Source organism: Phaethon aethereus (assembly GCF_964289735.1).
Source record: "Phaethon aethereus genome assembly, chromosome: 15".
NCBI classification, from domain to species: Eukaryota; Metazoa; Chordata; class Aves; order Phaethontiformes; family Phaethontidae; genus Phaethon; species Phaethon aethereus.
The window spans coordinates 2,355,190-2,380,917 of NC_138591.1; the positions used below are offsets into that span (position 1 = coordinate 2,355,190).

Genomic DNA, 25,728 nt, shown 5'->3' on the forward strand with positions numbered 1-25,728 from the left:
GACTAACATAAAATATGTACCTTGGCTCACGCTCACTTCCTATATGCGACTGGGAAGAGGACGGCTTAACACTGCGGTTTCACCCAGTTTAGAAACGGAAAAGAAACCCATGAGAAAATTATTTCGCTAGACTAAAAACAAATAAATGAATCAAAATTTTTAAGAGTTTAAGGGAACATGGTGGATGCAATGAGGAGGCGGTCAGAAGTATTTGGCTAGGTAGCGTTCTCCTTAAACCAAAACTGATAACATAAAACTGTAATACTCAACCGCTACTACGGTATTTAAGAAAATAAGGGCATCCCGCTGCTCCGCGTGCTGAAGCACACGGGGCTCATTAGGAAGCAGATGCATCAGCTTTGACTTCTCTGCAAAGATGCCACAAATCATATAAAAACACACAAGCTATTTCAACCCCACTGCCGCAGTAAATTCCTTCCAGCCAAACGAGACGCTTCGGGGCCAGTAAGAAAACTGGCAGCTCCGAGGCCCAAGCTCCTTGACGCGGTACCTTTGAGCCACCACTCAACACAGCTCGACAGCACAGGGCACACTCCGCACGCCCTCTCGTCGTGTCCAATTCTGCACATTCGCTCTTGGAATGATTTTACCCAAAATCTGAAGTGCAGATGATGCTCCAGAATGCAGTCAAATCCTATTAACTTTACAAAGACACAGGTTTTAAATGATGCTAAGTCATTAAACATTTCCTTCACACAAATCAGTCAGTTTGTTCACATTTAAATCTGGGGAGAGGCAAGGAAATGCAGTATTTCTGGTTGCTACTAAGCCTACAGATTTGATCTTAATTCGGCTTTGAGGTGCTGCACAGTTCCATTTTTCCACATGTGCAAACACACTAATAGTGCAATTGATGTCTAAATTTCTATATACTAAACCTCTCTGAACTGTGACACGCTTTTTTTTTCTAATTTAAAGATGGCAAGGCAAAAAGAGTTTCAACAATTTCAAAACTGTTGACTTCATCTTTCTGATCCAGAAAGCTACCGGTGCGTTCCCACAAATAATCTCCATTTCAAGGAAATGACATTTTTAGACAAAGGAACTTTAAGAAGAAATCCATAGACGGCTCCATTCATGTGGTCACTCACTTTTGCATCAATTTCTGCAAAGACAGTGAAGAGTGACAGCTTGTTCCCTGCTCCGGGGAGATCAAGGAGTCCCGCGCTTAGAGGAAGATCAAACTTGACCTCTGGCTCTCACTCCATTACCCAATGCCAGTACTTCTACCAGTCTTTCTGTGTGGAGAGAACACAGAAAATGCAATAAACTTCAAAATACAGACTTGTGAACAAACACACAGGCTTCAAAAAGGGACTCTGCCAGCATAAATACATTAACCTCTTTAGCCCTCAGTAGCATTGAACAGTCAAATAAATGCCCTTAAAAAGATGACTTAAAAGAAGGAAAAAAAACCCCGAACAAAACAAAACACACCACTCCTCCTCTCCCCAGCACGACAAAGACGACCAAAAGAATAGATGAGAGCACGCCAGGATACATGTCCTGAAACTGGCCCTTTGTTTTATTGGTCAAGTCACTGGATTAATACTGTTTTTAAACGCATGGCCAAAGAAAGTTTGTACCAGCTACAAATGGGCTGGATTACTACAGTGTTCTTCCTCCTTCCAAAATGCCATCTCCACTGCAATGCTGTTACTGCTCCCTCCAAATCTGCATTTGAGCAGCTGGGATTTTGCACGGAGACTTTCAGGGTACAGTGCAGTTCTGCTGATCATTCTCCAGACAAATTGCTTTTAAATCCTACGACTTATTAAAAAAGACAAAATATCTAGACCATTTAACCTGACCCAAACTGCAGTGCATTTCTGTTCATCAAACATTCCTGACGGAAAGCATCCAAAATCTATGGACTTCCACTCAAACTTCCACACTCCAGATCAAATCCAGAATAAAGGACGAAAAACATCCCAATAGAGTTGGATTCCTTAAAAAGGGCCCATACTCTCACTGACCTTCCTCAGAGGTCCACACACAACTTCCTTTTGCTGCCCAGAGATGCCAAGTCTCCAGACCTCAACCCTTTAATTTGTAATTCTACCATGTATTTCAGGAACATCCAACAAGACCCACCATCGTCAAGAGGAATTGTGCTCCGAAACGTCACATTCAGAGCTGTAATCATCCTCTATAAATTACTGCCGTAAAATTTTTATGTGAGGTATATCAGGTCAGAAAAAGGGCATTTGCACGGTTAACCAGACAGATAAATCAGAAATGACAGTGTAGTTAATGAAAAATAAAAACAGCAGCAGTTCCTTGCATGTCCTTCAGTTTTATTATTATTCTTCAGGGGTTATTCTGCCCATCAAGGTTTACTTAACTTCAGAAAAATAAAAATGAAACTTGTCCTCCCATGCCAGACTTGATCTTTTGATCGAAGCATGCCTTGAAGACAACTCTGCCCACCTCCCACCCTCCTTCCATCAAAAGCCTGGCGATATCACAATGAATCTAAACAGCACCTTGCTGAGAAGTGTCAGCCTGTTGAAGCCAGCACTGTCATGGAGCTAATCCACTGTTTTCACTGGATTCTCCCCAACTTGTCTTTCTCACTAAGAATCAGAAAAAACTTTACTATCCAGCTCCCACTTTTGAGGTGTATTATGCTTTTATGTTGGCCTTCTGGCTTGCAAGACATAATCACAAGAACCAACTGCTTTCTAGAAGGTAAGACCAAGTAGATGGACTGTGCCTGGGCTGTGCTGACCCTTGGCATTTATGACAACTGGCAAATATTGCAGGGACAAGGAGTGCCATTATTCCTGCCCGTCACAGCAGCACGCTCAAGATCCTTCACACGCAGGAACACATAGGCGAGTGCTACGGCCATAAAGAAGGTACTATTCGGAAGCAGAAAAAACAGCACTAGCCCATAAATGAGGTGAGGACATAAAATAAAGCTGATGTCCTCTGCCATTGCCTAAACACTTAAAAAAATCCCGTTTGAAACAGTTCTCTGAGTTTTGTTTTTAAAAACAGAGCAAAAGGAAGAAATAATCACATAGCACAGTATTTACAGGAACGACGTTGTGGCTATTGTACGAGACTAGCCTTGCTGAAAGACTTTGTTCCAGTTTTGCGGAGGGAAAATTCATGCCTTTGTGCAATTAAATAGGAATAACCAAAAGAGGGAGAAGGAACAACTCCCACCAGTCAGTACAACTGCTGCAACCTCTTGCTAACAACCTGAGCAGGGTCGGAGCGGCCGTGCCCACCTGGTTACCTTTCGGACACCCGCCAAAGGGTGTGGGACACTGATGGTAGCTCTGCAGATGGCTCACCCGCACCGCTCCTCTCCGTCCCTCCTCACTGCTGAATCGGTCCCAAAGCCGAGCACACCCAGTGTCAGAGCAGGGCTGGGCAGTGCAGCTCTGTTTTTCCCAACGGTGCTCAAAACGGAGGATCTTATCCCTGGGGTCGTTACAATTCCCACAGGCTTTTCTGAAGGAGCGGGGGAATTAATCGCCCTCCCTCAGCCACGCTCCAACTGGGTACTTACATTTGAGGTCCTTAAACCCCCGCAAGCGGGCGGCTGTTGTGTTCAGGTGACCCCGGCTCACGCTGTGCACCATCCCTGTGCATTATTCGGCAGTGCTAAACCCCAAGCTGAAGTGGTGGCAGCCTTCAGGTGGTGGGCAGCATTGCCCTTGCCTACAGTGAGTTTGGAACAAGTTTTTTTTTCTTTGGGAAAAGAAATGCCGCCTTTTTTTTTCTACACAAACAAGTAGCAATCGGTCCAAGCTGGGATGTTTAGATGTAAGTCAAATCCTCAAAAATTTGAGCGCAATCAGAGCCAGTGCCTTTGTTCAGATACACCTTTCTATGAAAAGGATACTATAAGGAGATTTTTTTTTTTTTCCAAAAAAAGGAAGTGAGCTGGCACTTTTATTAGCCCTAGTCTTGTTTTTGCTTTTGCACAGAATCTGCAACTGGGAACACTGCACAAAGACACAAGTTTAACAGAAAGGCTTAACACAAATCCAACGTAAGGTCAGGATAGCAGATAACGGAGACGCTAATGTAAGATAAGGAGAACAAGTACTGGCTTCATAACGCACACAAGCGAACTCAGTGCCAGTACCAAACTGTTCAGGTGTATCTGTGAAGAGGTGCAGTCTTAGATACTTAGAGCAATTAAAGTTAATCAACCTGCATTGTCTTTCTCCTAGTATAAAGATGCTTAGATTTAAAAGAAATATGTATACAAATTTTCTCTCCTTAGCATCTTGTTAAAAGGATAAAAATCTACGCAGATGCTAATACCGTTGCAGTAAACACACTAAATCCTTTCCATATAAAGGAGAAAAAGCACCCAAAAGGAGAGAACGCATTTCAGGAGAAAATGCAGAGGTTACGAAGCTTTGAATACAATACCCTTGCTATTTGCACACAGATGTGCAAAACCAGAGACTAGGGTTATAATTGCAAATTATTACACCTGCTGCAGCCAAACTGGGCACTGCAGCTCGAGCGGCGCAATAGCGTCCACGCTCTCGCCAGGGACGCGGCGCTCGCCTGTACGTCCAACGCCGACCGGCCAAGGGGGCTGCCCATCGCCACTGCCGGCAAAGGCAAAGGCTACTGCATCCGTGTGCAGGCTGCGCCCGGTTTTGAAGCACACACTGAACAAAATACCCTGTAATTCACTGCACCCCAAGACCCGTACATGACATCTACGCCACCAGACCTTCGAGACTTTTTTTTTTGCTGTTCTACCTTTAATTCCTGCAGCTTTCTCCCCACAACGCGGGTGTCCCGGCAGACTAGACACATCACTAGTGAAAGCGCACACATGCTCATTTGCGTTCCACCATACCTCTAATGCTAAGGTTTCAAACGGACACAGCAATTCAGCCACCTCGCAGAGCACAAACGGCACTCACGTCACGTGTGGGCACCCTGCCATGCTGCTGTATCTCCACGACTGCTCACTGCACTGACTTTAAAAGGCTTTTGGCTTTTAAGCTGCTATATGCCAGCTGCAGGAGGGCCAACGACAACAAATCCATAATATGGGGAGAACATCCTTGACTGTGTCCGAAGTCAAGGCACTGACTGCCCATTTTTTGGGAATAATTTCAACTGAAACAGTAAACCTTCTCATAACTGATGTCATGCACTGTGCAGCACTGCATTTCTGCTCCACCAAAAGCTAAAAGCTTAGTTTAAGCACCACAGGCTGAAATAGGAGATAAGTCTCTCAGCCACACCAACAACATATGCTTGCCTTCTAATTGTGGTCAATGTTTTTCCAAACTACGGGAGACAAGGATCCAACTTCTCTGCTTTAAAACTAATATTGGAGGAAATTTCATCTAACTTAACTTTGGCAACGCATTAAAGCAAAAGCCTTAATCAAGGAGAGCTCCACTCTTGCTAATCACCCAGTCCAACTCGCCTTTTTCTGAGGAAAATCTCTGCCTGCAAAAAGCATTTTTGTTTGTTTCCGTTTTATTAAGGCTAGGACAAAAGTCAGTCACAAGAGCTGTGGAGAAACAATTTGCTTAGGGAAAGGGTTTCCCAGTTTCTGCAAGACCAGCGTTCCCATTCCACCCACTTACATTCCTGTATTAAGAGAAAATAAAATCACATCCGCAGGCCGGTCATCGGTTACACAGGTCGACATCCAGGCAACATGGCAAACAGCTGAAAGAAAATTACTTGCATGGAAAGATCTTGTTTGAAGAAGTTATGCACTCATTCCAGCACCACCATTTACATCAGTCCTTGTTAAGAAGTATTTTATCCCTTAAAATCATTTGCATAATTGCCGCAATCAAAGGCACTACTTTACAGTAATAACTTTAATGGCAGATTTTTCCTTAAACATTCTTTTTAAAAGGTACCTCCCAAGGTTGGTGCATCCATATGCCAGTAAAAATAAAGATGGGAGGTGACACTTGCGAAATGCATCGTGTGGAGAGGGACCACATGTTTTGTGCTTTGTTTATGCTTTATGATGCTCAAAATTTATCCCAGAGCCTAAACCTTTGTTAGTTAAACAGCAGCCTAGATAGTACACTGGCAACTCCCTGTTTTGTTTTTTTTTTTCATATTAATTTTGATATTTACTGTCTGTAGTCTTACTATAGGGGAATCTGGCTGCTTTCCAGGCTAAAACAAGGTCTTGTAAGCGAGAGAGAGTCCATGTCTCACTCTTCAGCTTACCTTCTCTGACTATAGGTTAGCAAAGAAAAACACAAAGCCTGACAAGTGAATTCAATACGTACAGCAGTGACTCCCTGGGTGATGTACTGTTACTTTGGGGATGTACAATTAACACATCGACAGTCGTTTTGGCAGCCAGACAATGAAGAACACCACCAGCAAAACATGAAATACAAGTTTTGTGTTATTCCATGCCTTCAGTTCAGTAGTTGCAGACATCTACAAACAGGCAAGCTACTGTACCAAATCTATATAGACACACACACACACACACACACATATATATATATATAAAATAAAAAAGAACTGGAAGCCCCTTCTCCAAAGACCTCATGGTTTCAGGTTTCAGAAGGAGACACTGCAGGAAGCCTGGACAAGCAGCCAGGCGCATGGATGGGGAGGGAATACGTACAAAGTTGACAGTTGCTCAGCACTTCTGGGGCATGGGACTTGCTACAGCCATTTTCTTAACAAGTAGGAGCTCTGGCCCGCTTTTCACAGCTGCATGGAGACATGAGCACAGGAACACACAGATAATGGCTACAGGGCTTCAGTAGCATTGTAAAGGTCATTTTTAAGATAGGCAGGAACCACTGGCCCAATTTTGAATATGAAACACAGACTTTGAGCAAACAAGCTAAGATCCAATTGGAAGTTAGCGGCAGAAGCCAGTGGGGATTTCCACCCTCCAGCTCCCGCATGTTATTCCGAGGTCTGTGTCCTCCAGATAACACAGCTTCATTTCAAACCCCGGGGTGTTCCACCAATGCAGCTGCATCACCAACTTGATGCTGGGATGCTCCTCATGGAAAGGAGGACCCTGGGACCATCACAGCTTTGTCCAAGTGGGCTCCACACCTTGTCCAAAGGGCATCTCCTTCCCCAGGTGGCATCAACAGAGGACTTTGGGGGAACAATTCCACTTAATTGAGGTTCTCAAATGAGTCAGGCCTGAATTAAGGCATGTTGCCCTTTAATGCAGGTCTAATTACATTAAAACAAAATGCTTTCGTGAACATGGAGAAAGGCTGGGGAGAGAATCAGACAAGCTATAAATTAAAGCAGAGGATATGAATACCATGCAAGCTGCAGTGTTAGGGTTAACGTGGGTCTGGAAACAGTTTAGAGAAAACCTGGTGTGGCTAGGGGCCAGCTCCGAGTTTCGTTGCTTTGGGCTAATCGTTTCCTTCAGGCAGGCTACTCTAGCACACTAATAGGTTTTAATAAAAACTTCCAATTGGGCCAGTAAACCCCTCATTAAGCTGTTTTTAAAGCATGAATTTAAGAGCGGCGAGGGTAAAAGGTCACGAGGAGTATTTAATTCACAACGGCTGGCAAAAGGTGCTGTTGTGATTGAAAACACCAGAGTTCAAGTGTCCAGGGCCACATAAACATCCGACTCTGTCACTAGACCTGGTTAAGTGACAGCTTGAAAAATAGATTTAATAAGACAGAGAGAAAAGTTTCCCACTCTTACACGAGAAATAGGAACAGCAGATCACAATATTAGCCAGGAACAGGAACAGTCGGTAAGCAGCCCCCGTCCCTCCCATCTCAGCATGGGAGGAGGAGGAATAAATAGCAGCCTATGGCCATCTGGGTGTTCAACTCCGCAGCGATTCCCAGGGGCTTGCTGGGACGCGCGCGCCGCAGCTCCACAGTCTCCTGCTGCGAACAGAACAAAGTTCTCCGGGAATAACACAGACCAACCCATCCTCCACGTCCCGCTGCCAGTGGCTCTCCCACGTGCCGTCTGTACAGCAAGCTACCGCAGCACCACGTACCACCGGGTGCTAGCAGGATACTAACGTGCCACCAGGCGAAAAAGCAAACCTCTGCCAGTGAATTCTCTTGCACTCGAGCAACCTCACACCCACCACGCAGACGCTGCATATGGGTCTGCAGGAACCAGCGGGTTTAGCTCTGGGCACAGTTCAGCCCACGCATCCCCGTCTCAGTACGCTTTTCAACTAAGCCTTGGGCCTGCACTAGTGAAGTTTGACCTTTGCCTTTTCAACTTACTCTCATTTTCTTCGGTGACCACTGCTCACTGGTGTAGTGCAACTAATATGAAAACTTCACCCCTTCCTTGGAAGCATGCGCTCACAGAGGAGAAACATCTCAATCTTGTACAGCAAAAGCCAGAACCCCAGCTGTGCACTCTAACATTTCATTTTATGTCAATGCACATCTAAAATTCAAGATCCCTGAAGACCTTTTAAAAGAAAATCCTCCTTGGAACAATTTGCATTGAAGTAAAGAGTGAGGATTTAACAAGTAATGGAGAATTACATACACTTGGCTCTCAACTTTTTATTCTACTTCTAATCAAAACACATTTCATCTTAAATTCTGAGATAATAGATGCAATACAAAATTTGGCAGCAGGCATGGGTAGGAACTAAATTATTTGCTTATTCCATGTTTACAGATAATAGAAGAAAACTAGGACTTTAATTCAACCTTCAGTGATTGTCTTCTCTCCATACCAAAATTAACAAGAAAGTTTACTGTAAAAGCAAAAAAAGCTCTTACTTTTAAAATATGCTTCTAATTCTAGCCATACAGTTGGCCTGCAAGAGTGCAGAAGCAAGGCTCGCTGGAACAATCCCCAAGGAAACATTTGCTTTGGCTCCAAATAGGACACTTTTGTGCATCAAGAATCAAATAAGATCAGCTGCTTCTCAATTCTTTCTGTTTAATGATCCCATTGATAGCCAAAAGGTAAACAGACACATTTCTGTCTTTTCTGCGTGTTCCTTGCTGAGAATCCAGATTGCTGCTCCAAGAGGTATCTGACGGCCGTGGAGATGACGATCTGGAGTCAGAATCTCCCTGACAGTTGCATCATTTTCCCACACCACACCTGGATTTTCACTCTACCGAGAGAGGTGGCTATCCATTACATTTCACGCAATCTTTGCAGCTTTTCTGCAGCTCTGCTTAGCTCCCCAGTGGTATCTCATTCGACCAGTATATCAGGACATACCTAGGGCTGTCAAACAGTCTGCTGAATATCTGGGGCTACTTAACACAATAAGGCGGCAGAACAGAAGAGGACAAGAAAGCCTGTAAAAGAGCACTGTATTTTTCAAAGCCTCTGTTAGAAACCAGATAATAAATCCTTGTTTTAAATCAGGCCTCTACTGGGGGAAAAAAAGTCCTTGGGGGTATCTCAGACAGAAGCACCATCAGGAGCTACTGCTCCAGGAGAGCACACCCTTGCTCAGAAAGGGTCAGAAACAGCAAAGCTGTCAACGCCACAAATTTGTTGAAGCAGCTTTGGTCTCATTCTAAGCCAGGAGAAAAGATGTCCTTAATTTTAAAGAAGGATAAAATAACAAGTTATCTTGCTGGTTCTTTCCAGTCCCAGCACCACAGCTGTAACCTTCAAAGAGACGGAGACCTGCCATTTCTGGAGACAAGCCAGGACCAAGGGTGCTGAGCGAGGCCAGCTGGCTCATGGTGGCATGCACAGGTCACCGAGGCACCTAGAAAGGGGCTTGAACAGAGAGGGCCCTGGAGGAAAGCCCTTGGAACAGAAAAGCTCAAAGAGGAGACTTAGGCTGAGGATGAAGTTGCCACAGAAGCTTAGATCTCCAGGAGCAGCCTGGCTGCTGGTCCTGCAGGTGTGGTCCACCGAGGACAGGCAGCACCTCCATCCATCCATCCATCCATCCATCCATCCATCCATCCATCCATCCATCCATCCATCCATCCCCAAAACTCCCGGCAGCCTCAGCTCAGCTCAGCAAGACCAAAGCAATGCAGTGTACTCCAGCCAACCAGCAGTCCCACCAGAGTACAGTCCACGCTCCGCAACCAGAGCACTGCACTGCCAAAAACTGGGAGGAAAAGGGGTCATCAAGTTGGGCGCTCCGGTCTGCTGGCAGGGAACCTCGCACGCCTGAGCTGCGCCTACCCACGGGGAGGAACCCGATGCAAAACTGCTGTGTGCTCACTGAAACACGCCACGCTACATCTAAAGCCAAGTTTATACCCGAATAACAGTAAATAAAGCCGAGAAGTTATTACAGCTTGGCTCATTTCAGAACAGCGCTAACCCTCAGGCTGACGCCTGCTCCAGGATTTGCGTTGCAGAGCACCTCTTCACCTTCCAAAGACAAATAGTCCAACACGGCCGGTGCTTTGCACAGTGAAAGCTCTTGCGTGGCTGTTTCGCTGTTCATTCCCTGAAGTGAGGAGTGTTTTTAATAACTGTTACCTGACAGGAGTAAGAGCAAAGAGCAAAACCTGTGGCAATACCAGTTGATCCCATTTGGCCTAACAGCTTCTTGTTATTTCCAGACTCTGGAGTTCTTTAAAATTCATAGGGACAGCCTGCAGTTTTAATAGAGGCTACCAAAATCCATCCTAAGATGTATCAAAAAAAGCACACTTCCTGGAGGGGAATAGGAAACAGTCAGCATTTACAAAGATCTCTCCAGGAATTTTTTTTTGTTTTGTTTTTTTATTTTTAAGATCTTGCTTTGAAGTAGATGCTACCAAAGAATAAGGCTTCCAGAGCTCAGCAATATTTAATGTACTTCTACAGCAATGGATGACAATGTTGTTGTTTCAGCTATATTATAACAAAAATATTGTGGTTTTCCTGTATTCTAACAAAAGTAACTCAAGATTTACATCTCATTCATCTTACTCAGAAGTAGCCCTTAAGCCAAAAACAAGGAGGGGAGAGACCCTACTGCGTACAAAGGACTTCAGTAATCCTCATAGGGTGGCTATCCAGTCGGGACATAAAGAAAGGCCAAAGAAAGATAACACACCGCTGGCGAAAAGCGTTTTTTCTACAACCATCAGTGAGCGTGGAAAACACATATGGAAGATGAGTAACTCAAGTTAAAGCTAAGATGGGTTTCCTCACTAACCCAACAAAAGTCTGGATTCATACTGTAAAGTCCAGCTGGTTAAAATACCCACATCCAATGTGAAAGTATTATCTAAGCCACCCAGGAGTGGAAACAATTCTCCATACTCCTCCGCTTCTCCACTTGGTGAAGCACCATCTCAATGACCCCACATACACTAAACCATTTCATTCACTTACAACTGATTAAAACAATCAATTAGTAAACAAGGAGACAGATGCAATTCCCTGATGGAGAAGGGGGAGACATGCTCGGTCATTTCTTTCGCAAGCCTCCATAATACACAAAGGGACTTTTAACTATTCTTGTGCCTTATATTAGACTAACCAAATTTCTATTTGTGACTGGCTAGTGACAACTTGGCAATGCGAATTCCCTTTTCATCCACACAGTGGTGAAGCACCCTTCTCCACTCACCCATCCAACATCATGAGCACCAGGCTGACAGGATGAGAAGCCATGGCCAAATAGGCTGTTTTAAGACATTACGCCATGGCAGTACGTCCCAGTAAAAATCAGAAGTACACTAGCAGTTTTCCTAGTATTTCCACAGAGAAAACCAGGTTTTCTACTGGGATTTCTAACTTTCTGTTTAGACTCCAGCTGTGGGTTGGAATACTTAATGTTGAAAAAAATCCAACCTGTGCAAAGCATGAATCTACATTCCAGACCTCCAGGGAAGTAGTATCTGCACCACACACCAGTGGGAAAGCAGGTGAGATGAGTAAGAGGTTCTTGACGCTCATACAAATCACCAGTGGAAAAGGAATTGGAATTCAGGAAGAACACGTTCCCTCCCAGGGGATGTCCTTCAGACCTCGCTTCACTTGGTTGCCTCAGGCTTATTTAACTACTAGTCTTTAATGTCACCCTCCAAATGATGCTGTTGGTGCTTACACAACCCTTCCACCAAGTCTCCTTCAACCTCAATATACAGAATTTACACCAGTTTTCCTTTCCTTAATGGCATACAGGCAGAAAAAAATTCAGTGAAAGGCAGAGAATAGAGACAATTGTCATTTAAACATTTGACAGAGATAGATAGAGAAAGCAAGCTAGAGTAATGTAAAAGCTACATACCCACAAATGAACGAATAAATTATAACTGCAGATTTTTTCTCACTTTTATTCACTTACCAAAGGAATACCTGCAAAACAAAATGAAGAAAAAGCAAAAAAATTAAAAACTCGGTTGATCAATTGTAGGAACCTATGTCTCACAGTTTTCTTTCAAACTTCACACATTTCACTCCGTCAAGGAGTAGGGAAGCATGCCTGAACCATGTAGCATGCAACTCTCAGGCAATAAATGGTAAATTGCTGCTACCTGGAAATGCAAGAAGAGCACATTCCCTCATTTCTGGGCAAATTAAGCTGTTATTTAGCACTCTGAGCAACTGGCCACCCTTCTTTCAATAAAGATGCTTAAGCAGCATACCCAGAAGAGACAGCACAGTCGCAAATCACAACAGATACTGGGCTTCACCATGGGCTGCTCTTCACCTTCCCTCTGACCCAAGAAACAACCCTGAGCGAGCAGTCTAGTTGCTCGTGCAGCTTAACCAGGTTCCACTGCACGGTTATTCGTTTATGGTTTCCAAGGCATGCTAAGCACTTCCCAGGCAGAAGGCAACAACTGAAGTTGTTAAAAACACAAAGCCGAATGCAAGCTTCTGCTCTGATGAAGCTCACAACACTGAAAAACAAGAAGTTACTTCTCGCTGGTAAACTGTTCACTGGGTTTTTCTCACTTTTAAGACCGAGAAGTCCAGCACCGTGCCGTCTGCTAGCCGAGTGCTGTGTACGAGCTGCTCACCAATCCTCGCTCTCTCAGGAACAGTGATACGCACTTACTGTACCACTTCCACGTAAATTTTCATCACACTCCGGTGCATCATTTAACTCACTGGAATTACAGTTAGCCTTAGCTACAACATAGTGATTTTCTGTAAGATTACCGGTTCCGATTAAGAGTAAAACCCAAAGGTTAATAAGTTTTAAGACGCTGTTCTTCAACAGACAGCTTGTATTTACTCCCATTATGGCTTCAATCCCACGTCAGGGCTTTATTATTTGTATCTGCAGCATATTGCATTACACTAACAAAAAACCCCCAAAACCACCAAAACACAGAACCCCAAAACAAACAAACAAACAAAAAAATCCCAGGCTTTTAAAGATTTTCAGAAAGATTTGCTCTTACTGACAGTGTCCTGAATAGGTGTGCAAATTTTCTACTCGCAGACATATAGTCTGAATAGTTCTAAAATCCGTCAACCTAAATATTTTCCTACATATTTAACAACAATTTCATGCAGGGCTACTGACATCTAGAAAGCAATAACTTTAAAAGGCACAATAAGTTTTAATTTTCTTAATAAAAGTGGCTCTTTATAAAGATATCTGTCATTAAGGGCAACCTAACTTCGTATTCTCCACCACAGTTGTGGTGCAGTTAAACACAAACTTGTACGAATTATTCTTATTTCTTGGCAGAAGCTAAGAACCCCCTGAGGCTCATTTAAAACACATACACACAGACACACACAAAATGAGGAATTAATAAAATATTGTATTCTTCTGAACCACATTAAGTTTTCTGACGTGTGTCTGTTGCTGATTACATCAATCTAGGCTCCATAACTTGTCATGTGATGACAGGCAAACACTTGTGAATTTATTTCTGTGAAGAAGCCTGTGATACAAATGCCCAGGAACCCAAACCAAATGGCCCACTCCAAATACATAAAAGCAGCAGGGCTTCTTGCAGGGAATTTTTTTTTTTTTAAATAGGTACAAACAGGCAGGTACCCAATTCCTGCAGACTTCAGGTTGTAGTTTGGAACCTAATTACCATGTTTCCTCTCCAAGGTCCTCTTCCTTGCTTATATGGAGTAACCAGAAGTGTTTATTAAAAAAATTGATTTTTTTTTTTCCTACTGCCTGCCTTGGCATTTGAAACACTACCGACAGTTAATGATGAGTAAAAACATGGATTTGATTTTGCGGGTTTGGGTTTTTTTGGCAAATTTCAACAGAGTAACTTTTGATCTGCACATTGTCAAAACCAGAAATTTTGAAAATTAAAAGTATATTCCATTCGAATCTTCTAAATCAAATTAAAACGTGATGCCATTTCTGTTTTCTGGTTGGAGAAACATTGTAATTAGCCATGATTTGTCATTAGAGGCAAACTTCACCTCATACTTAGAAAGACTGTAAGTATCAGCTGGGAATCATAAACATCACCAGATATTTGAGTTACATTGTTTTCACCACACTGTCATGCTGGTTAATTTTAGCTCAAGTATATTCCTGGAAAGCAAAAAATGTAGTTTAACCTAGATCAAATTATATCACTCCTGATGAAAATGCTTGCCACCGTCAGTGCCCACGGCAGAGGCAGCGTGGAGCCGAGCTGGGTTTGAAGACACGGTTCTGCAAGAGCTTCCCACGTCTCCAAACCACGCGCAGGCACCACTGTGCAAACGAACGGGGAGCTCTCAAACCAACCCAGCCGAAAACACCGCCTTCTCTGTATAACATCTTTTTTTAGTGCATGGAAAGCATGCGGGATGATGGTTTGTATTTGCTCAAGGAGGAGGAAAAGCAGATCGGCCAGACTTGCCCAACAAACTTACATTCCTTCTCCGCTCACCTACCCCATAGCTACACAAATTATTTAATGTGAGAGTTGTCTGGGACAGGGACTCCTCTTATAAGTCTGTAAAACATGACAAAATTCTAGAGTCTATTAAGAAACAGTATCAGAACATAGAACTCTTACCTTTACGTATATTGATGCTTACTAGGAAAATACATCTGTATTTATAATCAAAAAAACCCCAAAAAACAGCCCTACCCACCATTCACATCCCAGCAGTTCCCACCATCACAAGAGCTTTCCAGCTAAACTGATTTCCACAAGCAGGATAATTCCCTGCTGCATCCCTAATCTGCAGCTGGTGTTAACAGCTTCTCTCACTGTTCTCCATGGAGAACATCCTCTACGGAAAGTGAACCCAGATGTCAACTTTCATCTCCATTATGAACCTCTCATTCTCTGGTCTGTGTACTTAGGATGGGAGAAAAGGTATTTGGGTAGTACAGACACATTTTCTATTCTCCATCAGGATATGGCTCCAAAATCTTCCGTAACAAGGTTTCCACAGCAGCACCTCTCCACAACGGAAACACTGTGAGGGATCCCTTCCCTGCGAAGGGTGGAAATGTGACACATCACCTGCCCTGGTCTTCCCTCCAGTAGCCAGGTGGGGAGCGGAGGATGCAGGGGACCATGTCCCCAGGAGAGAGCAGCAGCCTCAGACCGCAGTGGGCAATCAAAGGGACACACAACTGGCAGAGCGAAGAACTTCCAAAATTTCAGTAATGGGGAAAGCTGCCTGCCATAAATCCAGGCATTGCATTAGGGGAGAAAAAAAGGGCTAAGCCATGGAAGTATAGAAAATGTAGGAAATCCACCTACCCCAAGACAGGACTGACTGTGTGAGAATCACCTCTGACAGATACCTGTCTAAGCGGCGATGCACACTCCACCTCCCTCTCCAGAGAGTCAGCCCAGTGTTCCTCCATGCGTACATTTACAAGGCTTTTCCTTATGCCTAACCTCTAGCTTCCTTTCCACCGTGTAGACCAACCGCTTCTTGTCCTGTCCACATGGAGACCGAGACCACGGAGAACAGCTAATTTCATCCTCTCTGCTGCTTTCACGTGCTTGAAGATCCTTCTCCTTTCCCAGTTTTCCTTTCTCTCGACTGATCAAACTCAGCTTCTTCTGCTTTTCATCACAACAGGCCACTTTCTGCACCACCACCGAGGCTTGTGCCTCTTCTCTGCCCGGCGTGGGGCCGTAGCCGCTTCCAGCGCAGTGCGACAACCAGACGCGAGATGCTGGCTGACACCTCCCCAGCTCCGAGAAGTGGAAAACCTCATCCACTGCTGTCTTGCACATGACATTCCTAAAAGTTACTGGTTTACGTGCCTGGAAAACTTGTTTGGTGAACCACAATATACCAACAAAATTAAAGCTGTAAACGCTTCAGGACAAAAACCAACATCTTTTCAATGTGTATACGTGTGTGTATACGTACACATACAGAACCTGGCACCTGGAGATCCACTTCCTTGGCTCAAAACAAAGCAGCCAGTTGGCAAATGTAACTTGCAAGAGACTGACAGTCCATCAAAATGAGATGACAGAATTAGTCTAGTGCACCATTAATTTCAGAACATCATTAACTTGAAAGTGTGGGGGTAAGAAACATTTTTGACAGCTGGTTTCAGTTGCTGCCAAGCCTTTAGTATTGCACAGCGGTTATGGGGGGAGGAAATAAGCTAGAATGGTAGTAAATGAAACCACTCGTCTGGTTTCTGGATTCACTTTATTGTGGTCACAGATCTCTAAAAACTGGGATTCTGCGCTCTGTAATTACAACATCCACATTTAAATGGAAGGAACAGGGATAACATTAAAAAAAAGAGCGCTCGAGGATGAGGTTTACTCCTCGGTTTGCACATGGTGCTGGGAGAGATGCCTGAGCAGAGCTGGAGTGAACCAGTGGATGAGGAATGGGACGGCCGCCCTCCTGGAGCAGCGCCGGGTGCTCACACCCATGCCCCATCCCGCACAGCCACGACATGGTCGGGCACTGCCGCACGGCTCTCCCCGTGACTGAGCAAGCGGCAGCTCCCACGTGGCAAGCCATCGAAGCACCACTTTATTTTCCCCTTGCACGGCAGGGGACCAGGCTTGGTTAAGAGACCAAATGTGAATTACCCAACTAAGCCCTGGCACTCGCCAACTGTTCTGTCCGTGCTCATTTTCAAAGCTAGAAGTTATTACGAGCCCAGGCTTACGCAGCTGCAGAATTTGCCAAACTCAAGTGAAGTCCGCTTTGGTTAAATCCTTCCAGTGGCAAAACCAGATGCCGAGATGGCAGCCTTGGGAATCCTGCTCTGAGCCACTCCTTAAGCCAGACGGCGAGTCCAAGGCAGGAAAGGTGAGAATGGGAGCCGGCAGCCTGAAGGCAACCGCAGCAGCACCGCAGCTCCTCCGCCCTGCCGGAGCCTGGCAGGAGCCATGCCAGGCTGCCCGACCTGCCGAAACCGCTGCATTTCCCTAAGCAGAAACAAATTTGAACAAAAGCATGTGCACAGCAAGTGGAAATGGACACTGATGGAAAACACGATGGTTAGCATCAGCTTGAACACGTTCACACCGTAGAACAGGAGGTCAGTCCCACTGCGATGTTTTGGTGCACGAGCGTGCACGGGGAGGCTGCACAAAATGAGTGCTGCAATCCTGCTTTTTCAGGACCAGCAGCAGAAAGGTTTTGTATTTCTGCTGCCAGCATGCTGGCAGGTAAAATCCCAGGAAAACTGCATTTCAGTAATTCCATTCCTTGATTTTTAAAAAAAATAATAATAATTTAATAATAATTTTATTGCATTAATTAAGCTCTCTCCAAAGGTTGGTCCCCCACTGTCAACCATTCTACAAACTAAGTGTGGTTCCCCATTAAATGAAGAGGTCTGTAGCAAGGCTACGGGTTTCAGTAAAAGCATGGTCATTTCTTCTACACTAAATTCACAAAGACATGAGTTATTCTAATGCAAGTTTCCACCTACTTTCTACCCCAGACCCTTTCCCCAAGAGAGCTTGCTTGTTTTTCCAGTCGTTTGCCTCCCCTTCTCCCGGACAGAGCTGCTGTTTACCCAGACAGACCTGGAACATTTCTCCAGCAACATGGCTCAGCCCTGCAAACAGCTCTGGTTGCAGAGTAACCCCAGCCCAGGGATGAGCCGGCACCACTGGTAGCAAACGCTGCTCTCAAGAATAAATTTCTGGATTACGACCCTTAGGGAAGTTAGTAAACACAGATCCCACCACGGCTTGGATCCTTCCCTAACCCCTGATTGCTTTTCGGCTGTACCAATCACTGTATTAACATTCTTTCCAACCACAGCTGTTTGAGAAGTTAGATGAGTTAAACAACATGAACGTGCTGGACCAGACTGGGCGCATGAAGCTATTTGGCAAGTTACAGTTTAAAAACAAAAACAAAAAAAACCCAGAAAAAACACCCATTATTCATTCTTTTCCTAAACCTTTCAGCTGTGGAATCAATACCCAAGTCTACACACTGGATACAGCTGGCAATTGGATGTGCCAGATAATAAGCAATTAAAAAACATTTGTCTCGGTCTCTGGCAAAGGCCTGTGGTACATCAGACCCTGCACAGCCACGCCACTAACCATATAATCTTCTGATAATTTCTTTGCTCTCATTTTCTCATCGGTTGTGATTTGCAGAAGTGATTGGAAGCTAGAGACAGTTTGTGCAAAGGCAACAGCGGCGTGTTATTAACTGTCCATAGGGTACACACCACGCCCCGTGCGACGGCTCTACCCCATATCCCACCCCAACTGCTGCCGATGTTTTAATGTGGTCGTCTCATGAAATCACGTTAGGGGCAGCGGAAGCAGGAAGGAGGTGAACGAATATTGCTACGTGCCTTTTGTTGACATTCGCTCTGCTATCAAAGCATTGCGCTCGACAATGCTAAGTCATTTTTTCAGGCTTTCTGCAGCAGCAGACACACACCACTGCTTTTCTATGCTTTCCTAATGCTAGACACAGGTAACAGCTCTGACATTTAGACAGAAGCTATTACTTGATTAAAGGATTAACTTGATAAAAGGTTGTGAATGGGACTCAGAGGGCAATTCCACAGCGCACATTTAACAGAGGGAGCACGCGCTGGCGCGGGAGGAGCTGGCTGGCAATGGGGTGCTCAGGGGAGCGGCACCAGGCAGCACCCGGGACACGCTGCCGCACGACGTAACGCTGTCGCCCCTGCACGCACCGTAAGGGGACCCTCGCCACAATACTGTTTTCTACTGTAGACAAATACACAATCTCTTCTACATATGGTGAATTAATTTTTTTTAGATCTCTGGCTGTCTTACAGCAGATTTAAAATTTTAAAAATCCTCCAAAGGATTTGGCAGTGCTAGGTTAACGGTTGGACTTGATGATCTTAAAGGTCTTTTCCAACGTAATCATGGAATCATAGAAACATTTAAGTGAAGTGAAGCCAGTAATTACAGCAAGTCAAAACAATACATGCAACCAGTCAGTGAAAAATATTTAAATTCCTCTTTAGTTTCCTTCTGTTTAAACCTATTTAAGTTCCTACAAGCATTCACATTATTCTGATGACATTACTCTTAGAGGCACTACTTGCTACGAAATCAACAGCCTCAGCAGTAACGCAGCAATCTCCATGCTGCAACCGCTCAAAAAACCCCAGCACACCATTTTACCAAAGCTGCTTCTCTTGTTTTTCATACCATGTTTCAATGGCAAGTTAAGAGTTGCCACGGGTCAGTTCTCCTCCAGGAATACATTCACAGAAGCAGGCAACAATCAGACCTGGTGCAGTCCGAGACCCCACCGAAGCATCCCTTGACAACCCTTAAGGCTTTTGGCAGCTCCTCGTCTAGTGACAGCTCATGCAGATCCTCTCAAATTCATGTCATAGCTGGACCTGGCTTCTTCATCAGGTTCATCTCCACCTGCCTTTTCAATCCACTCCACTCTGACAGGCTAATGCACGGATTTTGGAGTAGACGTGGACAGGAGCACACTCAAACCTCTTTGGACATCCTATGACAACTGCATTCTTTGCTCCTACTTGCCCCTTTAAAAAGTCCAGCCTAAATCAACGGCATACAACCCGTCGTCACCCGCATGTAACTGAGCCGCCTCAACCAAGAAAGTAACCTCACACTGCAGAGCACACATCTACGGGTCTCGGGGACTACGGAAGGCCTGCCGGCCACGGCATCACCCTCCTCCTCCCCAGCCACGCGGAACGCCAGGCGAGTGGGTGACAAGGGGCTGGCCCCTCTCAAGGTCTGCTGCTAAACCAAAAGCCAGCCTAGGGCAGAGAGGGGAAACCTTACACATGCTGGAGGGGGAAACGCTAAATGATTCACTTCTGACATCAGCCATGATTAAATTTTAATCTCTCAAACAAAAATATGGTTCTCATTAGCCTCATTAGTTCCCAGTTGTACTGCAAGGCAACAGTGTCACATGGTATTAATCTTTGTTTTCATTAATATGTCATATCAACTGCTCACAGCATTCTTTGAAACCGATACGCTCCCTCTCTTCTGTGCGAGTAGGAAGTGCCAAAAAGCAGCTTCCTCGACAGGAAGGATGACCCCCTGAGATCCTTCAACTTTTGGTTTACGTTTCTAGAGATAATCTTTTCTTTCTGGGGAAAGAGGGAGGGGAGTTTGCAGTAAAGGGATGTGAGGCTGCAATCCACAATAACAAAGAAATTCCTGAGTTTTATTGCCAAGGCCATGGACAGATAAAGGAATAAGATATTCTAAGTTTTCTTGTTGTTGTTGTCGTTGGGCTATTTTTGAGAGCTAGAAAAATAAAGTCAGGTTGCAAAAAGGGTTCTTTGCAAGAGGGTTATTTGCAAAGCCCCTAGCAAACTTCAAATGGCTCCAATTTAGCATGCGCATCAAGGTGGTATGTTAATATGATTCATCTAAAATCCTAAATACTTTTTTTTTTTTAATACACAAAATGGTACACTGGATTCAGGCACAACATTAATTTTTGCTTGTACTTCAAACTTTAATATCTGTAAAGCTGATATCAATTAAGTCTTACAGTCCCTCAGTACAAGCTTGTATTACTTCCAGACAGGCAGATAAAGAAGGATATAGACCGATGGGAAGACCTTGCCAAGGTCACACAGTTAAGTACAGCCTGACACATCCATTCCTGCCCCTACAGTGGGGTCTCAGTGAACTTCCCAAGTGAACCAGGCATACTGATGAAACCCAGGACACGCAAGTTCCTAGCCTCTACTTGCACGGCTGCTGATCTTTCAGCGTTTGCTTGCTCAGGGGCAGCCAAAAAAAGTCTTACTGGATTACCCATGCTACTGAATAAAATGTGCATTAGCTCAAATGCACCCGTGTGGATACGTTCATTCGCCCTTGATCTGGCTTTGGTCTGCTGGAAGCTCAAAGGGTGATTCTTCCACCTGTATTTTGTGTGTCAGACTAAGACTCTTCCAGTCATAAAAACTAGTATCTCCTTAAGTGCTGTGCCCTCGTCATCAAGCCACTACACTTAAAAATGGGAGTGACGTTTTGCCAAATCCAGCTCACAATTCACAGGCTGGCTGTTTTACAAGCTGGAATAAGAAACTCAGAAGAGATCTGTATCCAACCTTACTGGATGGGATGACACTAGACAAAAACCCCAAGTGATTTAGGCTGAAAAACCAAAGCTGTAGAATGTAAGAGGGAAAAAAGTGGGGAAGAGGTCCATTTAATGGCTACTAATGCCCTCCTGGAGCGTGAACACAGCCCTGAGCATTTAATGGAGTTCAGCCTGAACCATTCACCAGTTCATCCACTAGCACACAGAAGACTGTGATTAAAGTCCTGCATGGGTCACGTGGTTTTTAAAGAGACATATAAACCACAAAATCTCCATGCCATACAAGTCTTTCCTCTACTCTGTTGTAAATGAATTTCCAAGGATGGTAATTTAATTGCAATTAAAATACATGCCTCAAAGACATGCTTTCACAACCTGCAGTACACCTGTCCCTCCAGTAAGTCCTTAATGTTAAAAGCTATCAGTATTGTGTTCAATCAGCTAAACATGAAAAAACACCAGGCATTTGAGGACAGAAAGACAGAGGCATGTCCTCTCCTCCGTGCTCTACAAAAGCATGCAGCATCTGCAACTTCTTGGAAACCACCTGGACACGCAGGCTTTGAAGGGCATGGGAGCACAACTCAATGGCTCTCGCCAGCGACCTCTGGGGCTCTACAGCACTGACACACTGCTCAGTCTCATATTCCTTGCAGAAAAAAGGGTGTGCTGCTTAGTCTTATTTTATCCTAAATACCTGTTAGCAGTAGCTCCACCAAAATTTTCCACAAGGGAAGAACGCACTGAAAAGAACGCTGTAGCCACCTCATGCTATAATGTTTTATTTATTGGCTTGTTTAACCTATTCCCTCGAGCTCTTGTAACTCTACCAGAATCTTAGTTATGAAAGAAAAAAGGCAATAGGATTTAAAAAACCGCAATTCTAGCTTTTGTATCGAGTGTCTTACAAACTGTACCACTGAATGCTCTCTAACAGTGGACAATACGCTGTGTAAAATGAAACAACACAATAACCAAGGGAAAGCAGAGGTTTTCAGATGACATTTTAAAGTGTCGGGGGGGGTTCAACGAGGAAACAACAGGAGAAGAAACAGGAGATCAGTGGCAAAGTAGTTTAAAAGTTTGTTTATATAAGAAAATGTAATAGCTCTCTGGAGGCACCTTACTGTGGGATAAAAGTTATTTTATTCCAGAATTACCAATTAGAAGAATTACTTTAGAAGTGCATTAGCTATTTTGGTACAAAAATGATTTAACTTCTGCCGGAACACCTCTCCCGGAGAGCTTGTCCTGCCAAAGGACCTTTACTGCTGATGGTCCATCTCTGCAGACATATGCCCCAGCAGAAACCATAGGGATTAAAACCACAAATGGAGGTTTCATGAGGTCACCTGCAACAAGTATTTTTACTTTTAAACAAAGAGGCAGCTTTCCCCATCCTTGTTTAAATGTACAATAATCCCTTACATTAATATTTAGGAGGGAGGAAGTGGGGAGAAAGGCAAAGCCACTCGTGCGGAGCTGCACCGTTCCTCCAATGACTGAACCTAGACAAGCAGGACTTGCAGTCTGCAAAATGGATGCTGAAGCATGGGGAATTCCCACAAAGTCTTTTCAAGCATCTTTAGCTTCATTAAAAAGCTTCTATTATACTCAAACTGGAACCACTTTTTCCTATCATTATTTTACTGAAATTAGGCATAGTCTGCTGAAATTACAAGAAAAATCAAGGCTAAAATTAACATAATGATTAAGCACATCACCCACCCTATGGGTCAGACATAAAATATTCTTTTGTACTGACAGATTTTTAGATCCTTGACAGTCTCCTCCTACTTCAAAGCGAAAAGTTCAAAATGGCAGAGGCAGGGAAAAAAAAAATCTCCAGTGTTTGTCTAAGACAGACACACTGAGCTTCTGATGCAAGTGGGGCATCATTATATGCATGCCCCATGACCCAGAGAACACCAGGTTTAGTCTGAGCAGACCCCGAACGCTGTTTTGGGAATGGAGTGCCCAGAATTACAAAAGCTTCCTGGTGCATTCCACTTTCAAATTTGGCAAAGGCAATCTTTGCCCCACGTTTCCCAGGTACCAAAGCTCTGAAAGCTAGCCCAGTTTTGAGAACCACCAAAGTACATCTTATTTCAGACAGTTCACCTGCACTTTGCCCGAGCCAACAGCAAACGGGCAAAGTCAAGAATTCAGGGATCCCAGTTCTCGGGATTTTAGGTTGCCAAAGTAATCCTTATACTGCAAAATCCATTACAAAGAGCTCACATCAGCCTGCTCCAGAAGCAGCTTGCTTAAGGCTCATAACACCCTGAAAGACCTTTAGCTGGTCCCTTGCCGGGCTGTCACAGCAGGCTCAGCTGTCCCCAGGCACACAGTGTATTCCCCAGCTTGCAGGTGGAGGTCAGCAGTACTGGGGCAAACAGACAACGCGTCCTGCCCTTCAAAGGAGATAGTTTGCTCTTCTAAAGCTTCCTCTGACTCTGAGCCCAAGCCAGCTGGATAGCAGTTGAAAGACTCGCTCCTTCAGCAGCGCCTGGTATCTGGAGACTCCAGCCCAAAACAAATAGAAACATTTAAAATTAAAATAGAAAAAGAAAAGGCGATAAAAGGAATAAATTGTTCCTCACTGGCCTAAAGAGGAGAACTCTCTTCCTCCTTATCACCCCATATCTTCCTTGAACTGGCTTCCCAGGCAACTACTGCGAAGGATTTTTCTGGATCAGGTCAGCCCACGGGTCCATGCCCCGACCAGCCATGCCAGCTTGCAGGAGTCCGTGCCTGCCAGCTGAAGAGGAACATTAAGAAAGACTGTACAAGAACTACAAAATAACGTGGCCACAGAAGGAATTTATTCCTCATTTCAGACGCCTCTTTGCTGAGCCCTCCCATAACTCTGATCAGGAAGTTGTCCTGTCCCCCTTTTTAAGAAGTCACTGTGGTCTTCAACAGATGCTTTGGAGAAGAATCAGAACTTGCCAAAACGTCTGAATCTGTCCAAATTTTAGAGTAAGACAAAGTTAATGGATCATCTAACTGCACCCACAAACCAGTGTGAAAAGGGAGTTTTAAAGCCAGCCTTAGTTTTAAGGATGATACTACCACTCATGATCAGCCCCAGAATTCATGAGGTTTGACATACTCTCAGCTCATCCCTCATGCCACCACAGTTCCCTGAAGGACGGTGAGAAATCAGTTAATCCCACCTTTGCTCTTTCCCCATGTTTACTTGCACTGTAAGCACCTAGCCGCCCAGCGTCCCCTTCTCCAGGGAACTGAACGTCACACTGCGTGCACAATAATAATATGGTTTTGACCACCCAGTGACCCATTTCAGAGGATCTAATGAAAAATGTAACCACAGCTGAATGAACTGTGCTGCTGGGTTGCTTTGATTCTTTCCCCCACCCCTTTACAAGAAGAACCTAATTTCCTGTTTAATATATTGATGCCACAATTAAAAAGAGATGAAGTTGAGGCAATGCCTCCTATCCCCCCGCCTTTTCTTTCTTACCCCTTCCCCAGAAGAACCTGACCCATTCCCTTGGTGTGTTATTGCCGTTATACCAGGAGTCACCTGCCTACGCCACAGTAACTTTCAAACTCCAAATCCAAAGTAGCAAAGGAGGAAAAAATACAGCCTTATCTCAAATATCAAGAGTCAATTCCTTTCAACCACAGCATGCACAAAAGGCGAACTCTGGGCTCCGCTTGCATTCCTGCCGGCCAGCTCATTGTCTTCAGAGCTGCAAAGAGACCTAACGCTTGGCTGTGAGCTTCTAACCCCGCTCAGGAAGAGGTATGTGGACATGGTCTGCTGGACACTGGTGGTGGTTCAGTGTAAGAGTAAAAAAAAGACTCCCCTCTCTATCCCCCGCCCTTCACCTCTCCCTTAAAGACTTGAAAGATGACAAAAGAGCCACGCAGAGTTCAACGGGCACAACTGCATTTCTTTTGGCAAAACCTCAAGAGCTCTGCAGGACGGCCACCTCTCCAGCACCAGCAGAGTAGACATCACACCTCTGCCTTCAGTCTGCCTGTACCAGGAAAAGCAGCTGGGAGCAGAGGACCGGCACAGAACGCGACTGCCCAACGAGACATGGAGAACACATTCCACCTAGCTGCTTTTACATCAAAACTATAACGACATTCTCACACTGCTACGGCAGTGGCACCAGTACACTGAGCACCCCTGCCTTGCAGGGACTAGCGAAGAAAGCCTGTCATGACAATGTCTTAGTCCACTCCTTTAAGAGCAAGCCAGATCAAGCCTTCAGCCTTGGAAGCCACTACAGGTCCAGCTTCCAGCTGCAAAACCTTTGCAACTTTAATAACGATGAACCTGGGGGAGAGGTCATTAGGGTTTTTCCCCCCCT

General features: G+C 44.6%; 1 protein-coding gene across 1 annotated transcript in view; it reads right to left on the minus strand.

The window, feature by feature from the left end:
- The window catches only part of LMF1 (lipase maturation factor 1), a gene marked incomplete at both ends in the record, with an annotated part of 205,120 nt that overhangs the window by 168,066 nt on the left and 11,326 nt on the right, over window positions 1-25,728 (minus strand). Inside the window, one exon of the mRNA XM_082006549.1 lies at window positions 12,240-12,250. Within this exon, the coding sequence (XP_081862675.1) occupies window positions 12,240-12,250 (11 nt within the window). The remainder of the gene's footprint in view (window positions 1-12,239; window positions 12,251-25,728) is intronic.